Source organism: Apodemus sylvaticus, chromosome 5 (assembly GCF_947179515.1).
Source record: "Apodemus sylvaticus chromosome 5, mApoSyl1.1, whole genome shotgun sequence".
NCBI lineage: Eukaryota > Metazoa > Chordata > Mammalia > Rodentia > Muridae > Apodemus > Apodemus sylvaticus.
Window position 1 is genome coordinate 135,197,587 of NC_067476.1, and position 23,499 is coordinate 135,221,085.

At 38.9% G+C, this 23,499-nt stretch overlaps 2 protein-coding genes across 2 annotated transcripts in view; both read left to right on the plus strand.

The window, feature by feature from the left end:
- LOC127684951 (zinc finger protein 260-like) overlaps positions 1-15,294 on the plus strand; it is a 145,664-nt gene extending 130,370 nt beyond the window's left edge. The window contains exon 4 of the mRNA XM_052181707.1: positions 14,652-15,294. Within this exon, the coding sequence (XP_052037667.1) occupies positions 14,652-15,294 (643 nt within the window). The remainder of the gene's footprint in view (positions 1-14,651) is intronic.
- LOC127686440 (putative KRAB domain-containing protein ZNF788) lies at positions 6,208-14,597 on the plus strand. Its single transcript, XM_052184660.1, has 4 exons — positions 6,208-6,217; positions 12,802-12,921; positions 14,340-14,557; positions 14,592-14,597. The coding sequence occupies exons 1-4, from the start codon at positions 6,208-6,210 to the stop codon at positions 14,595-14,597; spliced, it is 354 nt and encodes a 117-aa protein (XP_052040620.1).
- Positions 15,295-23,499: the final 8,205 nt, after the last annotated feature.

Sequence of the window (23,499 nt, forward strand, 5' to 3'; positions counted from 1 at the left end):
CTTTTAATCCCAGCACTTGGGAGGTAGAGGCAGGGGGGTATCTGAGTTCAAGACCAGCCTGGTCTACAAAGCAAGTTCCAGGACAGCCTGAACTACACAGAGAAACCCTGACTCGAAAAAACAAACAAACAAACAAAAGAAGGACCTGTGTAAGCATTGAGTTCTCTGAGCAACTTTGAATTTGGTGTAATTGCAACACTGAAATGGAAGGGGAAGAAGGAAGGTGAGGCGTTTCTGCTTTGACAGTAGTTGGTAATAGCACTGAGTAGTCAGTTAATCAGTGTTAGACAATCAGTAAAAGTCCAAACTAGACTTCTAGGCCATCTAGGGGGTTCCAAGAGCTGGCAATCACGAATCTGGATGAGGAAGTGAAGTTATTTCTAGAAACCAAGCTTCTGAATTTATACCAGTACAAGCAACACAAGATCTAGATGAACTGGTACTGTGTGCCTAACAAGAGTGCTATTTTACCTCTTTGAAAATACAGAACGTGAGAGAAAAGATGTAACACTTGGTGAGTTCTAGTGCATCCATTTAGTCCATGAAGAATATTGGGCCATAAAGTGTGCTTCAACCTTTAAGAATAATTTTTGAGAGTGTAATTCAATCCTTTTGATTTTCTTTCTCCCTACTATAAAGTCTGAAACATTGGGACAAATGGTTGGGGAGCTGATTTAACAACAGAGAAAACCTGGCTGTCAGTTATTCTCAGCAGACCTCAGTCCCTACCTGATACGTGGTATAGCTGGCCTCCCTACCCTCTAGCCCAGGGGCAGGTGCCCTTCTCCCAGCTGCCATTCCTTATGAACTCCACCATTTTGGTTCCCCAGTCTTTTCGTCTGTCACTAATCATCTTGATCTCCTTGGCTCTTGCTTCTGCCCTCCTTCCTGTCTGCACATGGCTCAGGGTCCTGTTCACTTTCTACTTTCCCAGATGTTCCTGGCTCTGCTTCTCTTCTCTTTTGTGTATAATAAACTTTGTACTCCACCACACTTAAGAGCAGTCATGTCCTTTACTTTTTTTTGTTTGTTTGTTTGTTTTTTGTTTTTTTCCGAAACAGGGTTTCTCTGTGTCGCCCTGGCTGTCCTGGAACTCACTCTGTAGACCAGGCTGGCCTCGAACTCAGAAATCCGCCTGCCTCTGCCTCCCAAGTGCTGGGATTAAAGGCATGCGCCACCACTGCCAGGCATGCATGGCCTTTACTTTTATTTTTCTTTTTTCATTCACCTCCTGTTAACCACTCCTTATTATAAAATTCATAGGCACTTTTTCTTTTTCACTATATTACTGCTTGAATTTGACTGCAGTTTGGCTGCAGGACTTCCCAACTGTGAAGCAGACATGGATGCACTGGACGTTGCATGTGTAAAGGAATAAGCCAACACAGGTCCCTGTGCCTGGAAAAAGGAAAAACAAGTGCTCTGGGAGACTGGAACATTCTATTAAATACAATTTCCCTAGGCCAGGCTTTGTCTTCACATAGAGTGGAAAGGCAGATCTGGGAAGCCTTCAGCTATCTGAGGAGTTCCTCTCTTGGGTGCTCTTTGATCCCCCAGGAGAGGAGCTGCAACTGGTCTGAAGTCTAGCTGAGTTTTCTAAGCTAATGAGGGACTCTGGGTAGGCCTAACAATCAGGCCCACCACAGGAAGGTAGCTTGCAGGTTCTTTCCAGGATTCTCCTCTGATGCATCTGTAGCAGGCTGGGAGGAAGACCATAGGCCATGCCATGCTGAGACTGAGATGGACTATGGGTCAGACTATGGTTCGATTAGTTCATGTGATGATCTGAGCAGAGGCCCTTGGCCTCTGAATCTTCCTGAGCCTGAATTCCAATGGACACTGTAGAGCCCTGACAGTGGAAATCTGTGGTGCTGAATGTCATTATCCAGTGTGTCCACACAAACATTGCTTTTGATATGTAATAGGAAGACATGTCGGAAGAAAGAAAGTCTGTTTTCTAGAATTTCTGAAACTTCCACATTCAGTTTTGTGGGACAAATAATTTAGGATTTAGTAGAAAGAAGGTGATAGGGATCATCCTTCAGTAATATTTGATTAGAATCCTCTTCCCTTTCCACTGCCTCCATTTATGATGATATGATTCATGGAAATTCAGAGTCCAAAAGGAACTTCTTTCTTCTTTTTTTCTTTTCTTTACTTCTTTCTTTCTTTCTTTCTTTCTTTCTTTCTTTCTTTCTTTCTTTCTTTCTTTTTCTTTCTTTTTGTAGAACATGATTTATATCTAGATCTATCTATATCTATCTATCTATATCTATATCTATATCTTTATCTTTATCTATATCTATATCTATATGTAGCTATCTATCTATCTATATATAGATAGATAGATATATCTTGGTTTTTTCGAGACAGGGTTTCTCTGTGTAGCCCTGGCTGTCCTGGAACTCACTTTGTAGACCAGGCTGATCTTGAACTCAGAAATCTGCTGGACTCTGTCTCCCGAGCACTGGGATTAAAGGTGTGCACCACCACCACCACCACCACCACCACCACCACCACCACCACCACCAGGCGATTTTAATATTTTCAGCTGTCAATATTCAACAGACAGAATAATTATTTTAAGTTATCTTTTGTTATTTCTCCCTTTTCATTTCTGATTTTATTAATTTGGATAACTGTCTCTGTGCCCTAAGGGTTTATTTATCTTTTGATTTTCTCAAAGAACAAGCTCCTGTTTTTTGTTTGTTTGTTTGTTTTGTTTTGTTTTGTTTTGTTTTTTTGACTCTTTGTATAGTTCTTTTTGTTTCTATTTGGTTGAAACCCCTAGTTTGATTATTTCCTGTTGTCTACTGCTCTTGGGTGTATTTGCTTTTTTTTGTTCTAGAGTTTTCAAGTGTGCTGTCAAGCTGCTTGTGTAAGCTCTCTCCAGTTTCTTTTTGGAAGCACTCAGAGCTATGAGTTTTCCTCTTACCACTGCTTTCATTGTGTCCCATAATATTTAGTCTGATGTGCCTTGATTTTCATTAAATTCTAAAATGTCCTTAATTTATTCCTTTATTTCTTCCTTGACCAAGTTATCATTGAGTAGAGTGTTGTTCAGCATCCATGTATATGTGTGTTTTCCTTTTTTTTTTTTTTTCAGTTTAAGACCAGCCTTAGTCCGTGGTGATGTGATATGGTTCATGGGATTGTTTCAGTCTTCTTGTATGTATTGAGGCCTGTTTTGTGTCTAATTATAAGGTCAATTTTGGAGAAGGTACCATGAAGTGCTGAGAAGAAGGTATATTCTTTTGCTTTAGAATGAAATGTTCTATAAATATCTATTAGATCCATTTGGTTCATAACTTGTGTTAATTTCACTATGGTCTGTTTAGTTCTGTTTCTGTGATCTGTCTATTGATGAGAATGGGGTGTTGAAGTCTCCCACTATTCTGTGGGGTGTGATGTGTGCTTTCTGCTTTAGTAAAATTTCTTTTATGTGGGTGTCTTTGCATTTGGAGCATAAATGTTCAGAAGTGAGAGTTCATCTTGGTAGATTGGCTTTTCCTTTGACTAGGATGAAGTGTCCTCCCTTATCTTTTGCAGCAACTTTTGGTTGAAAGTCAATTTTATTCAATATTAGAATGGCTACTCCAGCTTGTTTCTTGGAACCATTTGCTTAGAAAATTGTTTTCCAACCTTTTACTCTAAGGTAGTGTTTGTCTTTGTGCCTGAGGTGGGTTTCATCTATGCAGCAAAATGCTGGGTCCTATTTACATATCTAATCTGTTAGTATATGTCTTTTTATTGGGAAATTGAGTCCATTGATGTTAAGAGATATTAAGGAAAAGGGATTGTTACTTCCTGTTATTTTTGTTGTTAGAGGTAGAATTATGTTTGGCTATCTTTTTTTAGGGTGGTTGAAAGATTACTTTCTTGCTTTTACTAGGGTGTAGTTTCCCTCCTTGTTTTGGTGTTTTCCATCTATTATCCTTTGTAGGGTTGGATTTGTGGAAAGATATTATGTAAGTTTGGTTTTGTCATGGAATATCTTGTGTTCTCCAACTAGGGTGATTGAGAGTTTTGCTGGGTATAGTAGACTGAGCTGGCATTTGTGTTCTCTTAGGGTCTGTATGACTTCTACCCAAGATCTAGCTTTTATAGTCTCTGGTGAGAAGTCTGCTGTAATTCTGATAGGTCTGCCTTTATATGTTACTTGACTTTTTTCCCTTACTGCGTTTAGTATTCGTTCTTTCTTTAGTGCATTTGGTGTTTTGATTGTTATGTGATGGGAGGAATTTCTTTTCTGGTCCAGTCTATTTGGAGTTCTGTGTGCTTCTTGTATGTTCATGGGCATCTCTTTCTTTAGGTTAGGAAAGTTTCCTTCTATAATTTTGTTGAAGGCATTTACTGGCCATTTAAGTTGGGGAATCTTCACTCTATTCTATACCTATTATCCTTAGTTTTTTTCTTCTCATTGTGTCCTGGATTTCCTGGATGTTTTGGGTTAGGAGCTTTTTGCATTTTGCATTTTGACTGTTGTGTCAATGTTTTCTACAGTATCTTCTGCACCTGAGATTCTCTCTTCTATCTCTTGTATTCTGTTGGTGATGCTTGCATCTATGATTCCTGATCTCTTTCCTAGGTTTTCTATCTCAGGGGTTGTCTCCCTTTGTGATTTCTTTATTGTTTCTATTTCCATATTTGTTGGGCCTTATTTGGCCAGATACTGAGGCCTAATGAGGGAGCCTGAGCCTTTGCTGGAGTTTAGAGACCTGTCTCCCTCACTTTGGTACTGGAGTGACTCAGCAGGACCTGCTTAAGCCTGCATTTGCCTACCTAATGCAGAGGTCAAATAACTTTATCAGTCCTGTCAGTCACCCCATACCCTCCATCACCCTTCCCTGCCCCCTGCTTCATCTAACCCCACCATAAATCCCCACCTCCTCCCTCAACCCTAAATAACAGAAATGTACAATCACAGGTAACGTTGGCCAAGTTCAGTTTTTCCTGGTGTAGTTTCCTTAGGTATTTTGATGAAACCTTGAATGCATTTTTTAGGCTTATGTTTTTGGCTTTTTCTCTGCTTCCCCACATTCTTTCACAATTATTGTATGCATTCTTGATTATTGTTTCTATGTTATAAATATAGAAGTCACACTGTGCCAGTGTGTATATTATTTCTTCAAAATATTATTGAGCACAATGAGTTTTCTCATAAGATGTAGAACCTTGGAATCAACTTTCCTTTTACAAATTTTTGCAATTTTTAGATTTAAAATTTTCTTTTTTCTGTGTATACATTCCTTCTATTGTAACTTCACTGTCTGAGCATCTCTCTCATCCATCATCTATTCTGTGGGTGAACCTTAACTCTGTAGTTCCTCTTTGCAGTCCTAAAAATTTGCTTTACAGGAGTCCCTTAGTTTGTGCTTTCTTTTTTATTTGTATTGTTCTTTTTTTATTAAATTATTTCATTTAAATTCCAAATATTGTGCCCTTTCCTGGTCCCCCCTCCTAGAGTTCTTCATCCCATCCCACTCCCTTGCCTTTGAGAAGGACTTCTCCTCTTAAACATCTATCCCTCATCATCCATACCCATAAAGTTATACATCTGCATGTAAGTTCATGTAATTGAAGAGTATTGTATTTGGAACTACAAACAAAAAGAAGAGGGGCATCATATCATAATGCTTGAATAGATTGTTGAGACGGGTCATATGTTTTTCTCTAGAAATTTTTTTTCCTTTTTTATTAAGTTTTTTTTTTTATTTATTTGCAGTCCAAATGCTGCCCTCCGTAGTGGTCCACCATCCCACTATTTTTTTCTTCTGAGAGGATGCTCCCCAACTTACACATACCCTCTGTACCCACCTACCCCTACCTCACCTTCCTAGTTCATCCCCATTATCTAGGGCATCAAGTCTCTACAGGATTAGGCACATCCACTCCCACTGAGGGCAGACCAGGCAGTCCTCTGGTACATATGTGTTTGGGGCCACAGACCAGCCCAAGTATGTATGCTCTTTGGTAGATATCTTAGTCTCTGGGAACCCTTAGGGTTCCAGGTTAGTTAATACTGTTCTTCGTATGGGGTTGTCATCCTCTTCAACTTCTTCAATCCTTCCCCTAACTCTTCTGTCATGGTCCCCTGTCTCAGCTGCTTGTAGAGCCTCTCAGAGGACTGGCATGGTAGATAGGGTCCTGTCTGTAATCACAACATGGCAGCAGTAATAGTGTCAGGGTTTGGTGTCTGCCTATGGAATGGATCCCAGTTTGGGCAGGTCACTGAATAACCTTTCCATCAGTCTCTGCTCCATTGCGTCCCTGCATTTCTGTGTCAAAAATTTTGAAGGTAAGTGGGTGCCCCTATCCCAACAGTGGGGACCCTGTCTATCTACTGGAGGTGGTCTTTTCAGGTTCCCTGTCCCCACTGTTCTACATTTTTGTCCTGGAATCCTCTCACATCCCACATCTCTGGGACTTTCAGCTATTAAAAACAAGGGCAATATGAATTTTGCAGGCTAATGGATCGAACTAGAAAATACCATCAAGAAAGTTAACCCAGACCCAAAAGACATACATGTTATGTACTCGCTAATAAGTGGATAGTAGCTCCAAATTACAGACTACCCATGATACAACTCACAGACAGTATGAATTTTAAAAAGAACGAAGGCTCAAAGGAGGATGCTTCAATCCCACTTAGAAAGGGGAACACATTATGGGAGGCAGAGGGAGGGATCAGGGTGGAAGAGGAGAGGAAGAGGAGAAAATGGGGTCAGGATCAGTTATGGGGAGAAGATAGGAAAGAAACCCAGAGGGCTAGGAGAATTCCAGAATGAATGGAAATCTGCAACAACGTGGTGTGGGGCTGGAGGGAACCTCTATTTTGTGCCTTCTTTTTATTTCTATTTCCATCTATACATCATGAACAGTTATGCTTTCTCCAACTTTTTATTGCAATATATCTTGCCATTTGTCCAAGAATTTCTTGGTCTTGTCCAGTTTGATTGTTTTTTCCTGCATTTAAGGTCTTTTTCTTGTGCTTTCAGTTATGTTGGAATATTCAGGACTCACAGTGCGAGGATAGCTTTGTTCTATTGGTGACTTATTTTCCTGCCTGTCATTCATTAGGTTCCTAAGCTGGTGTCTAGGCATCTAGATTTGGTGTAATTATAGGCCTAGGTTTTGTTTCTGAGTTTGTCTTCTTTTGGTGGGAATTCTTTTGGCTCTCTTGATTTTCAGAGAGTGTGTTGGGTAAATGTTGCCTCATTTACTCATTTTTTTTTCTGGGTGTGTTCAAGGGGGAATGCTTGCTGGTTTTGGAGGTTGGAGGAAGACGACTCCAGGAAAAGATGATCTTAGTAATCTTCACACTTGACAGAAGAACAGATAGTATACTTGATCGTAGCTAAAAGGCCAAGAAGCGATAACATGTTACAGAAGATAGGTGACACTGCCTTTTGTGTTCTAATCCAGTGCTATGGAAAACTGAAAATTACATCTAGGGTAACAGATAGTGTGGCAGATCTATGGACAGCCTAAATGGTCTTTTCGAAACCATGGCATATGGTGAGAAGACGTTTCTTTGTGAGTAGGGGCAGATAGAGAAGGGCATTTGGGGATTATCTGTGGTATTTATTGGGACCATGGAAACTGGAACAGGAAGCTTTCCCCGATACTGTGTTGCAGTGCTTTAGGAACGATGAGAACTGGGTCTGTGGTAATGGATAGTGGGATAGGTCATGGCCTGTTTTTCAGCAGGGAGTGTCTGCCCATAGTTGATGGCTCAGACACAGAGATGGCGCAGGAAGAGAAGGAAAGACAGAAATGACCTTTTGTATCTATAGGAGGTATGGACATGTGAGGAAGCTGCAGTCCTAAGGGCAACCTTGAATATTGGGTCTCAGGTAGGAGAAAGTGGGGTTGTTCTGGGAGCATCCTACCTAGTTCCTTACCAATGCTAACTTAATACAGAGGCATCAGGTATGCAGGGCTCATTTATTTGCTTCTATATTTATTTATATTTTTGTTGTTGTTAATCTGCAAAAGACTGTTTGCTTATTTTTGATAAAAAATGCTATGTGGGTAGGCAGGTCAATCAGCAACTGATTGATCTGAATTCAGACACTAACATCCGACCCAAGTTGGGAGGCTCTTACCTGCTACTACAGATCCAATGGAGTAGATATGCTTTCAAAAGTGCTTATGACTTATATAGCGGTTAGCTTAAAACAATTTATTTAGGTTTATAGTACAAAGCATACTCTTTTAAAAAATTGTACTTACTTGCATTTGGTTTTAAAAGTTTGCATTTCTTCACATTGGTGCAAACTTGTATCCAGTCATTAATCATAGGAAACAAATGATTTTTTTCTTTTTTTTATTATTGAATATAATCTTCATTAACATTTCTTTTTTCTTTTTTTTTTTTTTTTTGGATTTTGGGGTTTTTTCAAGACAGGGCTTCTCTGTGTAGCCCTAGCTGTCCTGGAACTCACTCTGTAGACCAGGCTGGCCTCGAACTCAGAAATCTGCCTGCCTCTGCCTCCCAGAGTGCCACCGCCCTGCCTTCATTAACATTTCAAATGCTAAAACCTTTCCTGCTTCCCCCCTTTCCTAAAAACGACCAACCCCTCCTCCCACCCCCTGCCTCAAAGTATATGCCCCTCCACCCAACCCACTCCCACCTCCCCCCCTCTATTTCCCTATGTTGAGCCATTTATTGAGCCTGCACTGGACCAAGGACCACTCCTCCCACTGATGCCCCACAAGGCATTCCTCTGCCACATTTTTGGCAGGAACGTTGTGTACCTCTTGGTTGATGATTTAGTCCCTGGGAGCCCTGGGGCATCTGGGTGGCTGACATCATTGTTCTTCCCATGGGGCTGTAAACCCCTTCAACAATGGAGGAGTTGGAGGGCAGTCCAGAGAAACAAATGATTTCTAAGTGATCCTAAAACACATGCTTTTCTTTACCATAAGTGGAGAAGGTACTTTTAGTAGTCAATATTATTTTTTCCAATGTTGAAGCATTCCATTATTTAAGCAACAGCCTCCCAATCCATTTTCTATTATTAGTAAAGGAGAGTACCAGAGCCCACAGGGTTAGTGATAGCCAGTGACTTCTTTCATTTATTTATATTATTTATTTATTTATTTATTTATTTATTTATTTATTTATTTGAGACAGGGTTTCTCTGTGTAGCCTGGAACTCACTCTGTAGACCAGGCTGGCCTGGAATGCAGAATCCAACTGCCTGCCTTAGCCTCCCAAGTGTTGGGGTTAAAGGCATGTACCACCACTGCCTGACTGACTTCTTTGATTTTGATTTTGAGTATAATACTGTAGTTCTTGTTAAAATAACTGTGTTGTATTTGTAGATCTGTCTTTGTGTCTACTTTAATGAATGGTGCTATCTATGTCGTTTGATAGTAAGTATAATCTAAAAATAGTAGCCTTTCATTCATTTTTGTCTTCTGAAAATTTAATATATTCTGAGTTCCTTAAGTTTTTGAGGGTTCGGGAATTTCTATGGAGAAATAGTTTTCTCTTCTTGATCCTAATGACTTGCTTGTCTCATTTATTGCCAAATCTTTTTTTTCCCCGTTGTTGAAACAATCAGTGTTTGTGATTTTGCTACTTTATTGATTGGTGTGATTAACACATTGGTTTGGGACATTAAAACATTCTCATATATTATTGTCCTAATTAGCTTCACTTCTCAACATTTTAGAGCATACAGCCATCTGAGGGAAGCCCAATCAATGGTGTGCCCCTTCCCCCAAAGTAATGGCTGGTTATAATGTCTTTGAGAAATTGTGTTGATTGATGATTGATATGGGAAGGCACTTCCACTGAGGGTGGCAATATTCCTAACAAGGGGCCCTGGGCTGGCTAAGAGAGCTAGCTGAATATGGGACAGTGACCAAGCAAGAGAGTAAACAAAGAAACAATGTTGGTTCTTGGTTTTTGCCGTTATTTTCTAATATCAGTTTCTGTCTTAAGCTCTTAAAATGATGGGCTGTGATCTGATAGCAGCATCCAGAGAAACGGTTCAACCTGAGTAGCAAGTTAGAACAAAGAATGGTACACACAAAGGGATTTTGATGCTTGACAAAACCTGGGAATATTTTCTTTTAGCATTATATGGAAAACATAATGTTTGAGATGGTCAAAGCCATAGAAAGCTGAACACATACATTTTCTTAGTCGGTTGTTCTTGTAGGACTTAGGAAGTTTGGAGTATTGAGACTGATGCAGACAGAGGAAGATGATGTTACAGAAATTCAGTGGCAAACACATACTATGAAAATATTTTCTAGAGATTTTGTATGCTCTTTTGGCCACAAATGTTTCTTATTCTGCCTATGCCCTGAGCAACTGAATAGAACAGAATTAAAAGATAAGATAATGGCATGATTTCTTAGTTGGAATATTGAACCTTTTGGTTCTTACATTGACTCATTCAGAACTACAGTAGAAAAAAACAACTGGGGCAGAAAGAAATGCAAAGTCTGTGTTTGTAGAGAAAAACACACTAAGTAGTTTCAGATGGCCACCAGTGCTTAAACAGAGGCAAGAACTTTCAAGGAGATTATCACCATTAATGTAAAGGCCATTGCTCTGGATTGGAAGCCTAAGAAGGTACCCTAAGAGAAATAATCCCTTCTCCTAAGCCTTTAATTAATGGAAGGAGTAGGCAAAGTGATACCTAGCCCCAGGAAGGAACTACATGTAAAACCTGCTGCAACTATGGTCCATGTGTGGCAGATTTGATCCCAATTTAGGAGCCAAATTTCACAGGCTCACCCATATTGTGCTGTTTCTGGAAATAAGGATTCTTCCTCTCTGGTTTCTGTTCAGCACTATTCCAGCCTTCTGTGTTTGTCAATCATAGCCCCGAAGATACTATGAGTGTTGATTTCATGAAGCTGTGCAGATAATGCCTAGCTGTATTTTGAGACCACAAGATGTTGAGATACCTATGGTGTGAGAATCTGCCATGGAGAGATGCATATAGGGAGTGGAAGAGAAACTGAGAGATGTAGGAGAAGTTGCAGGGGTAGAACCATGTAAGCACTTTGAAACTGAAATCCCATGTGTCTGAGACAGAGCTACAGGATTTAATGTTTGCCCTGTTGAGTTTCTTTCTTGCCTTGTTCCATTCTTCCATATTGGAATGGAAAGGGTTGTTTGTGCCATTGTATATATGAAAGACATAATTTGTTTTCTGATTTTACAAGATGTTGCAGTCACAAGATTGCTTTGAGTGTCAAAGGAGTCTTTGGAAGTTTGAACAGTACAGGGACTGTTGTAACCATTGAATTTAGACAAATATATTTTCATGAGAGAATGACCATTAATCTATAGTGACCAGAGGCACAATATGGTCAATACACTCAACACACTTCCTGTTCCTTATGACTACTGTGTTGTGGTTGAAACTTATTAGTCTCTTTCTTCCGCTTTCATAACCTCATCATTATAGACTCTATCTTTAAGTCATATAAGATACAATAGAAGCAATTACTTATTCAGTGCTAATGTATTTCACTGATTTTTTTTATTTTTTTGTTTTGTTTTTGTTTTTGATTTTGAAGATAATGCACCCCTGTGTGGCCCTGGCTGTCCTGAAACTAGGTTTGCAGACCAGGCAGCACTTGAATTTAGTGATCCATCTGTCTCTCTCCCCAGAGTGCTGGGATTAGATGTGGGCCAAAATGCCTGGCTTGTTTTGTTTTTACATTTATTAGCTGATAGATTGGCATGTAAGGTGTATTTATGCACACATATGCTGATGTGCTGAACTTCAGGTACACTTGCAATTGGAAGCTTGACAGACATTTCTCAAGATGTCATGTATTCATATCATTACTACCTGCAAGTTCCATTGAATTGCAGGTGTGTAGCCTTACTACCCCTGGGATTTGTTTTGAATGTTTGAACAAATATGAGTATTTTCCCTGTATGCATGATTATGTTCATCTTGTGTACCTGATGCTCACAGTAGGCAGAGGAGGGCCTCAGACCTCCTGAACTTGGCCCAATTGACAGTTGTACACCTCCATGTAAATATTTGCAATTTACTCCAATTATTTGCAAGACAGGGAATACCCCTGGTGAGCTGTCGTTCCCTCCCTATGTTGCTAATTCATGATCAAGAATTATATAGCTAATATTTTCATCTGTCCATTTGTAAATGTTTAAATATGCATACCTTTTATGAAGATCTTATTAATTGTACTGTTGAAACTGGGTCACTTGAGGTTTTTGGAAGATGAATACAGACCTGCGGTAAATATATAATTCTTTGTAGGTACGTCAGTGAAGATATCTGAGTTCTTTCTCTCTCTTTTGTTTCTTTGATTGATCTATTTTTACAGGGGAGTTAGCGTCTTAATATGTACCTGGTGATGCCATGGAACTCATGGCGAAGACCAGGCTTACCATACCATTCAATGAGATACACCTGGGACTGCCTCCTTAGTGCTAGGATTAAAAGCACAAGTAATACACTCAGCACACTCATCATTTTCTTAGTAATTATTAATACAATTTATCTCATGTGTGCTTGGTACTATTGAACTGTTTACTTGTGTGTTTATGTCTGTTAATTACCAGTTCTCTTACAAGTTTTTATCCTATTCAAGGGGTGCAGAAATGACAGAGGTGGAGCTCATTGTTATTCAGTTTCCTTCTAAAATGCCTTAATTACATTAGAGTGTTTGTGTCGGGGATTAAGTGAGGGAATTACCAGAATTATATGACTATATTCTCAATGAAGTATACATTTACAATGCTCTCAGTAATGTTTTCTTATGTACACACATACGGGATATTTTAGGGTATAGTCACCTATGATGATGTTCATGTGAACTTCACTCACGAAGAGTGGGCTTTGCTTGATCCTTCTCAGAAGAGTCTCTACAAAGATGTGATGCTGGAGACCTATGGGAATCTTGCTGCTATAGGTAAATCAGTGAATTTCCTTTCACTCTTTAAAATGTCAGTACAACTGTTTCTTTGTTATTGTTATGTGTTTTTGTAATTTCTGTTGAGAAAGAGGAAGAATGAGGTGAATAGATCAGGCACAGTTATAAAGTTCACTGAAGTTAGTAACTTAATTTTTTCCTAATTTCCTATTGTATAACATATGGTCTCTGGTACTATATTTTAGGCTACCTTTGGGAAGACCATTATATTGAAGAACATTTTCAAATTTCTACAAGACATGGAAGGTAATTTTCATTTGCAAACTCATTAAGAATATGCCTCAAAAGAAATTTTAGTATGTCCTGCAAGTTTTAAAGAAAAGCAACAGGGGAAAATAGCACTGCTATAAGTTATAGATGATTATTAAAATTGTGATAAGTCCTGAATGTCAATGCCAGGTATTTATTTTGTGTTTTCAAGCCATTCCTCTAAGTACAAAGCAAAGAAACAATGTGTTAACAGATCTTACCATTTAAATCATAGCCTAGTAGAGTTGTGATGAAGAACTGCCAGTGTGTTTCATCTCTTACCACCCAGATATTGCAAGGTATACACAGTGAATAGGGGCTAAGTATATGTCCAAAACCTTCTAGTAAGCACATAGTCCATACTAAAGATGTTGTCAGTCATATACTTGCAATAACATCACTAAATTTAGTAAAATGGGCAGTTTATGAGAATCAAGAATGCCATTGTGGAGAAACCTTAATCCCTATAACACAACTGTATGAGGAAAAAAATTTGAACATTGTGAATTCAATTGGAACCCATTTACTTGTTATTCTTCTTTTAATAGGGATATAATATGTTACAATGGATATAAGTCATGTGAAAACAGGAATATATTGAAAGAAGCAGCAAACCTGTCTTCCAGCACAATTAGAAGATATGTAGTACTCCCTTTCCACTTTGAGTAGACTTTCTAAATGTGCTACAAGTTTACAAATAATTGACTTTCCAATTGTATGGAGGACATCTACAAATTCATACTGCGAACTATCTCTATGAGTATTAGGGATGTGGAAATTCTTCGATTTGCCTTGGTTCACTATGCAGTATAGCATTACTCTCATGATATCAAAATTTATGTGTTCAATCAGTTTGGTAAAGCTCTGAGTTCTTGTGCTGTTCAGATATGTGAACAACTTGTTGTAGTAAAAAGGATACTGTAATTAGGAGCCATGTAATCAATGATTTTCTTAGTCCAAGTATCTTCAAAGATACAAAATAACCCATAGTGAAGTGCAAAGCCATTAGTACAAACAAAGTGATAATACATTAAAATCATGTTGTTCTTTACAATTAGACCAAATTATAAAACATATTCATACAAATGAAAAAATTCATCAGTGTAATGATGTGAGAAAGCTTTCACATGTGCCAATTGTCTTTGCAGGCATGAAAGAAGTCATACTGAAGAGCAACCCTCCGAGTTTATTCAATGTGATAAAGACTTTGCATTTCAGAGTTATAACCAAAGAAAAGAAAGAATTCATACTGGAGAAAAACCCTGTGAAGGTGTCCAACATTGTGAAGCCTTTGCATATCACAGTAGTCTCAAAATACATAAAACATCACTTGCTGAAGAGAAAACCTCTGAGTGTAAGCAATGTGGTACAGACTTTATGTCTTACAGCTATCTTCAAAGGTATAAAGGAGAGAAACGTTATGAATGTAACCAATGTGGTAAAGCCTTTGCAAGAAATAGCAATCTCCTGAGACATAAAAGAATGCATACTGGTGAGAAACCCTATGAGTGTAACCAATGTGGTAAAGAATTTACACGTGATTATTTTCTTCAAAGGCATAAAAGAATTCATACAGGAGAGAAACCTTATGAATGTAATCAATGTGGTAAATGCTTTGCATGTCAAGGTGGTCTCCAAAGACATAAACGAACACATACAGGAGAGAAACCCTATCAATGCAATCAGTGTGATAAAACCTTTGCATGTTACAGTAGTCTCCTGCGTCATAAAAGAACACATACTGGAGAAAGACCATATGAATGTAGTGAATGTGGTAAAGCCTTCAAACAGCACAGTCATTTTAAAATACATAAAAGAATACATACTGGAGAGAAACCCTTTGAATGTAACCAATGTGGTAAAACTTTTGCACGAAGCACTCATCTACGACAACATAAAAGAGTACACACTGGAGAGAAACCCTATGAATGTAAGCATTGTGACAAAGCCTTTGCACATTATAATAGTCTCCAATTGCATAATAGAAAACATACTGGAGAGAAACCCTATGAATGTAATCAGTGTGATAAAGCCTTTTCATGTCTAAGTAGTCTCCTGTGTCATAAACGAACACATAACACACACAGGAGAGAAAACCTTTGAAAATAATCAATGCGTTAAAGCTTTTCTAAATCAATGTACTCTCCAAATACATAAAACAACACATACTGGAGAAAAATTGTCTGAATGTAACCAATGTAGTAAAGCCCTTACATATCATGGTCATCTTTAAATACATGAAAGAACATCTACTGGAGAGATACATTATGAATGCAAGCAATGAAGCCTTTGCACATTTCTATAGTCTTCATCATCATGGAAGAATCCAAACTGGAAAGAAACTCTGAATGTATTTAGTATGGTAAAGCCTTTTCAAATTTCACATGTCCTCATAATCATGAAAGAGAAATCCTATGAATGTATTCAATATGGTGAAACCTTTGCACATTTCTAGAGTCTTCATCATCATGAAAATATTCATACTATAGAGAAAGTCTATGAGTGTACATAATATGGTAAAGCCTTTGTGTAACGGGGTCCTCTGAGATCCAACACTACTGAAACTCATGTAATGCAAATGACTAGAATTTATTGTAATGAAGCTGCTGCTGAGGGATCAGGGACAGAGGACATACGTGGTGGCAGCTGCACTGTGACAGTCCTCACACTCACCTCGCCACACTGAGCCACAGTGTCAGAGAGCTTTGATGTTTGAAAACCAGAAACATAGATGATCAGAATTGAGAGTTCATCTTGGAGGTGGGTGGGAGTGTGTTGGGTGGAGGGGCATATACATGGAGGCCGGGGGTGGGAGGAGGAGTTTGGGGTCTTGGGGGGGGGGCGCGAATCGGGAAAGGTTTTACCATTGGCAATGTAAATGAAGATGATATTCAATTAAAAAAAAAAAGTCATTTGGGACTATTAAAAAAAAAAACCAGAAACCTCTCTGCCGAGTTACAGCTACATTTTCCCACCAATCACTATTTAGTGATAGGGAATTTCCTTATGTATTTCTATATGTCATCTGATAGAGAATTCGGTTACAGTCTAATCAGTCATATCAGTTTGTTGTGGTCTTTTGTGGTTAGGAACAGGCATTATGTTTTGAAGAATAAATGATGAATAGAAAAAATGTTAGGGACAGTCTTTATGTTTTTGTCTTAAAGATGCATAATTGAAGCTGGTCCAGTATTTGGAAGTCTCTCCTACTCTAGGGCCTAGGAATTTGAACTTAGTTTTATATTATGATTAAATTGAAGCTGATAACAAAAAGGCAATTCTTAAAACATATTTCATTTGCTTGTTCCCAAGATTTGTATATCACAGTCAGTTTTGAATACATAAGAAAAAAACTCAACATTGGAGAGATGTTTATGTTCACAAAAACATAAACAATATAGTGGATAGGAATCTTATGAATATACAGTTGGTAAATCATTTGCATGTAGCAGTAATGTAAACAGTCATGACAAAAGGTAATACTGCAATGGAAACCTTAATTGTAATTGAGTGGAGGGGGTATTATTTGACACTTCATGGTATCTTCATACAGAAGTAAAATGTTTTATGTCTCATCCTTTGCATTATCATAGTAGTTTTTGAGAACCTAACAAACTCATGCTTAAGGCAATCTATGACTATAAAAAATTTGGTGATATCTGTAGCTGACTCACTAGTTTTCAGTTGTACAAAATTATATACTAAAGATTTCATATAATAAAGATTATATATTTTGCATTTTAGCTATGTATTGGATATTATAGGATTAGTGAAGATCTTTTCCCAATCTGTAGGTTGCTGTTTTGTCTTTTTGACAGTATCCTTGCCTTACAGAAGCTTTTCAGTTTTATGAGGTTCTTTTTATCAATTGTTGACCTTAGAGCCTTAGCCATTGGTTTTCTGTTTAGACAATTTTCCCCTGTACAAATGTGTTCGAGGCTATATCCCACTCTTCTATCAGACTCAGTGTATCTGGTTTTATGTTGAGGTCTCCAGGAAACCAAATAACCCAATTAAAAATTGGATTCAGAGCTAAACAGAATTCTCAACAGAGAGATCTTGAACAGCAGAGAAGTATTTAAAGAACTGTTCAAAATCTTTAGTCATCAGGGAAGTGCAAATAAAAATGACCCCTAGATCTTACACCAATTAGAATGGTGAAGATGAAAAACTCAGGTGACAGCACATGCTGGTGAGTATGTGGAGGAAGGGGTCCACTCCATTGCTGGTGGAATTGCAAACTGGTAGGACCACTCTGAAAATCATCCTGGCAGTTCCTCAGAAAATTGGAAATCAATCTACCTAAAGACCCAGCTATACCACTCCTGGACATATACCTAAAAAACACTTGGCCATACCACAAGGACATGTGATCCACTATCTTCACAGCAGCCTTTGTTTGTTTGTTTGTTTGTTTTTGTTTTTTGAGACAGGGTTTCTCTGTGTTGTCCTGACTGTCCTGGAACTCACTCTGTAGACCAGTCTGACCTCGAACTCAGAAATCCGCCTGCCTCTGCCTCCCAAGTGCTGGGATTACAGGTATGCCACCACTCCCGGCTAGCTGCAAACAATTAAATAGGATATTTAGAAGAAATCCAGAGGGGACCAGATCCCAAATCTGAAGTGTAAATAATTTACATAGAATGACTGAGATTCAGGGTATCAAACATGCATTGAAAGGACCAACATACATGGTAATCTGTCTAATCATAAATAAGAATTTTGACTACCATTGAAAAAATGAACATAATAGAAGGAGGGAATAAAGATACCTGTGAAACCTCTCAAACTTCCTCCACTTGTAAAGAGGGGGACCAGAGACCCTACACTTTCATCAGAAATGTTTTAATAGGGTAGGTAATATGTTTTAATGGGGTAGGATGTCAAATATTTTGCAAAATGCTAAAACCATAACAAAGTAATCGAAAATTATCTTAATTCTGAAAATGAAATCCTCCTGATAGAGCAAATTTGAGTGCAATAAAGCACCGAGTATTACAATGTTCCTTTCACAATCTCACCACCTTCCTTTGTTTCTAAGGAGGAGACCCATTTCCCCTTGCCTTTCCACTGTTGTTGCCCACTCAACCTGAGATGCCTGGACAGGTGAGGAAAAGCCTGCAGGAGGCAGAGTTCTTCCATCTTGTCTTCCCTGAACAAATCAAAGGACAGATTGCACGCTGTAACTTGTATCCCAGATCACTTCTAGCTTAAGGATATACTTAAGCATTTATTAAGAGTGGACGCGGGCTTTTCATTTTTCTTTCCCTTTCTTGATTTTCTGCTATGATCCTTACTTATTCTTACCACACACCCTGTTTATCCTTGATTTATTCTTATATTCCTAAGCCCTTCAATTGTATTTTCATTGGTTCCTATATATGTATGACTTTTAATGTAGGGATTCAGACCTATAAACATTCCAAGAAGTGATTTATTCTGGGTAGATAACAATTCCCTAACATCAGTATTTACAGTTGCTGCCTTTAATGTCTTTGAACAAAAGCAAATTCTGATGCTGATACAGTAACTCAAGGCCTTTCCCTAACGAGAACTTTTGAGAAATTATTATTATGTCTTGGTACCCTATATTCAGGGTGCATTGTGCTTCCATCCTATCACTGACTAGCTGGTGGCCATCAAAATTCTGTAAGTGACAAGTGTACAGGAGTGTTGATCAGCACTCAGCCTGGGATCCTAAAGCATTGCATCATCCTCCCATCACACGACTGCTGCAGGCCATGGAGATGAGAATAAAATGCTTCCTGGTTATGGAACATGGAGCATAGGGAACCCTGCTGAAACAGGTCACTACAGGTTCATATCTAGAGGAGGAGGCCAATCGTCTTAGTCAACTTACTTTGGCTAGCCTAGCTTTGCATAGGCACCACATTACCCAGTGACATACTAAGCATGAAAACATCTCAGTAGATTAGAAAGGGCTCATTACACTCAATGATTTTGGTTTAGGAAAAAAGCTTCATGGTATCACTGGATGTAGAGAGCCTTATTGGGGTACCATGCCACCTGGCAGGAACTTGATATCGACCATATGTGAAGTTCCTCTACAAGCCTTTGAGTGGAAACTCCTGTGTCAGCCATAATCCCCTCCACCTAGGGTGGAGGCTCAGACAAAGGTGAAGCCTATTGTTCTTCAAGGACCTGCAGTTTCCTGAGAAACACTAGCCACCTGTGGAGCCACTGAACTGATTTTGCTGAGAAGCTTCCAGACGTTCCCCCTGCTTATATATATGGGGAGTTCTTCATTAAACTTTGAGACCTTGAATAGCAGGTGTTATCTTGGTCTCCATCTCTTTTTGCCGCCTTCCCATACATCCCCAGCTTCCCTTCCTGGTAACCCATTTGATGTAACTGCAGGCAGTTACAAATGGATACTGTTGTCCCAAAGTGATCAGACACATAGAATATGAAGGTCTTCTCTTGACATGCTGCGCCCTGTATTGATACTATACTATTTATTAAGAGGACATTTCTTATGTCAGAGAATACAAAAATCAAAAAGGTATAATGAATGTAGTCTTCTAATCCTGATCACCTCTCCCAAGGGCTTAAAAGTCTACTAAATCAATAACTGAAAATAAAATCACATACAGTTCCGTAATTCTGGTAGTTATGGGGCACTCACTGATGATCCACGATGAAGACACAACAAGGATTTCCTCAAAAGAAATCCAAAGGGAACCCAGACCTCTACCTAGCATTAGAATTTTATAATGGGTTACTGAATACAGGAAGTCAGATACTTTAAAGCAACCAAAGTCCACCTATGTTATAGAAAGTAATTATCCTCACCTCACCGGTAGCAGTTCCTGAAAGACTGAGAGCAGCATCAGGATTCACTGCTGTTAAACAAGCTTTCAGAGTTTTCTTCTTCATGACCTTCAACTATGGAAAACTCCAATATGTGACAACTCAGAGCTCTCAGAACCTAGATAAAAGCTTATCTTCCTTCAAAGATTTATTGGGTAGTTTTCCAGGGAATATGCCCAAAGGAATAACACAAGCATAAACCCCTCAAAAGTTAGAAGCTTATCCTGCAGTGAAACACACCCTCTGGAGCACTTACAGGGTTAGGACCAGGGTTTGTATTAAACTGAATAGTGAGTGCCCCAAGTGCTGAGAACCACACAAGCTGGAGCTCTATGAATGTCCCATTCATACCACTAAATGCAACCACTCAATGATAGATACTTATTAAACTTCCATCCCCAGAGCTTGAAGATCTACATAATCAATAAATTGCAAAGGACACCATATCCGGCTGATAATACTGGAAGTTCTGGCACACCTGTAGCTACACCAAGCGTAAGCCATATGGTCAAGGTCCACAAAAGAAATCTGGACGGATCTAGACTCCAATCAGGAATTATAAATGTTTTAAATAGAATGTGAAATACAGTATATCAAATATGCTTTAAAGCAACAAAATACATGGAACCACATTTACTCTTATATGAGGGTTTAATTTGTTAATGAATTTTTAACACAATAGAAGCATGAAACAAAGACCCAAGTAAAAGCTTGCAAATTCCCTCTGCTTCTAAAGAGGAAAACCATGGTTTCTACACTTGCCACTGCTCCTACCCTATCTATGCTAAAGAGGACATCTCCACACAAATTCTGCACCCATCACTTAAGCCTTGTCTCAAAACAGAACACACAAAGAGAGTTGGAGGATTATTAGCTCTGAGGAATTATTATCAAAAATCACATATTTACTAACTTCAAACTATGCTGTTAACACTGACAGTACTAAGAACCTAGACCCAAATACAGGCTCCTCTATGTATTGAGGCACTTTTCTAGTGAGGATGTCTGGAATAAGAGCACAAGCATAGAATTGTCAGGGACAGCAGCCCATCCTCCAGGGAAAGAGATGCTCGGGAGCGACTGTGGTGGATGTGCAAGGGTGTGAGTCAAGGAAAAACTATGCTGCACAGATGGTCAGAAGCATCATCTGATGGGCTTCCCACTGATACCTTGGGCCTTGCAGTGATCCTCAGTATTTTAGTGATGAGGAATTTACGTTAGGAGAGACAGAAAAGTCAAATAACACATCTACATAAACAAATGTTTTGTTCACTCAATAAACTTTGCTAATAACATGAAGAACATAATAAACTATTAATGGTGACTCCATAAATAGAGCCACAATTATCACATCATGACATACATTTGGATGCCCCTGATGTAAAATCATCAAGGATTTCTTTCAGAAAAAAAAAAATCCATACCAATCTTGCCCAAAGGTAGCATTAGGCATGTGGTAAGGAATACAAAAGATCAAAGTCTTTTAGAGCACACACCATGTAATGAAAACCTGAATCCTGAAAGTGAAGTTCTTAATGGTACACAAATTTGACCACACTAAAGGTCAGGGCAGTACAATGAAACATTCATGACCTCTGAAACCCCGCTCTGCTTCTAAGGAGAAGTTCCAGATCACAACATGTACAGGTTGAGCCTTGGCGTGGTCCTCTCAGTTTTAGAAAGCAGTCACACCACAGAAGGACAGAATTCAAGGTTTCAAGGACAAATTTTTCCTGAAACATGTGACCTGGATCATTTCCCCCAAAGCTTACACATATACCTAATCAAATACTGATAGCAGTGGATTCCATGACATGTTCCCACTGATGGGTGTTTTGGACACCCTTGCATGTGCTTTGATGTCCACTCATCAAAGATTTCCTCAGTCAAAATCTTAAGGGAACCAGATGTCAATCTAGCTTTCAAAATGTTTCTGATGGGATATAGAAAAACATAATTCAAAGATGCTCTAAACCAGGAAAAGTACAACTATGCAATGACAACATATTTAATTTTAAATAATAAGTCCACATGGCAGGGCAAAGGTAATTAAAATAGAGGGCAACATGGTATGATAACCCCTGCACTACCTCCCACCCTTTCTCTGCATTAAAAGAGGGAACCAGTGCGCCTCACTCCACATCTTCACTTTGACCAGCTACCTGATCTGTCTGAAGAGGAAAGACCGAAGAAAATGTAGTGTGCCTCTCACACTTTGAAGTCTTTTACTGAAGTGGAAATTTTTGCACTAGAACATCCATATATCTGATTCCAGGGACAGAACTTGTAGAGGGACTGGGCTCAGTATCTCTTCCAGGGTTGATAATCATTTAGCAGGTCTTCATGAAACATTATCACAGGCCAGCATGGATAGCATTCAGAATCTAGACTCAAGCACATGCTCTTTGGGGTTCTTTTCCACCTAGAAAGACCTAGCTGAGATCCCAGGTTAGAGTCCTCAGAAGACTACAGTCCATCCTCCTGGGAAACAGACCCTCATGTGCATCTTGGCGAGCAGTGCAGGTTCTAATTTGGTCTCTGCCTAAGAAAGCAAGAAGAAAGGATACCAAAAATACAAATTTAAAATGCCTACACAACTTCTGTTCTTGCCTTTCCATGCATAAAACAAAACAAAAGATAAACAAGCAAACAAAAACCCAACAACTTTTTAGCAATAGTAAATTTCTGGCAGCAAATAAGGGAAGTCATGAAGAAACCAGCTAATACATGTAGACTGAATGGTAATAATACCCTTTTCTATTTAATCATGCATGCATTGAATACTGTATTGTTAACATAAATATTTACTAAGATACACATATAGGTGGTGATAAGGTATCAGCAAGATTCATTGATATACCCAGATAGAAAAACCCATCCCATCCTTCCTCCTAACAGGAGTTCTGAAATATTTGAACTGGATGTAGAAAGCAGAAGATGGTAGCCTGAGAGTTGTGGTAGATGGAGGAAAACGTTAGTGAAGGAAAGACTAGAACACACAGGAGGAATCAGACAGAGGGCCAAACCCAGCTCAGAGTCAGCACATCCAGGGCATAAATCCTGCATATTTCTAATGAGACCTTCATGTGTCTGTGTCAAGTGTTGTTGGAGGCCCTGTGGGTCCTGGAGCTGATACCACAGCCTGAAAAGCACCTCGCAGAGGCTGCAGACAGGCACCAGAGAGGAGAGAGGGGCTGGGAATTATTGCAGGAAAACCAACAAGGTCCCGTTTTATGACTGTGGGGCTTTACTCTGTGTAGGTCATTGTGATTTGTCATATATTCACCAAATACAAAGACCAAGATACCTTCAAGTAGATCTAGCTGACAACAGCGTTTTCTGCTGAAAGAGCAATTTCCAATTATATCTGGAATAACAAAAAACCTGGGATAAGGAAAACTATTCTCAAGAATAAAAGAACCTCTAACAGAATCATCATCCCTGACCTCAAGCTATACTACAGAGCATTAGTGATAA

Bases quoted from the DNA above. Each gene is read 5' to 3' on its own strand.
- LOC127686440 (XM_052184660.1), top strand. The intron at 12,922-14,339 runs GTAAATCAGTGA...TTGTCTTTGCAG, and splicing joins TGGGAATCTTGCTGCTATAG to GCATGAAAGAAGTCATACTG.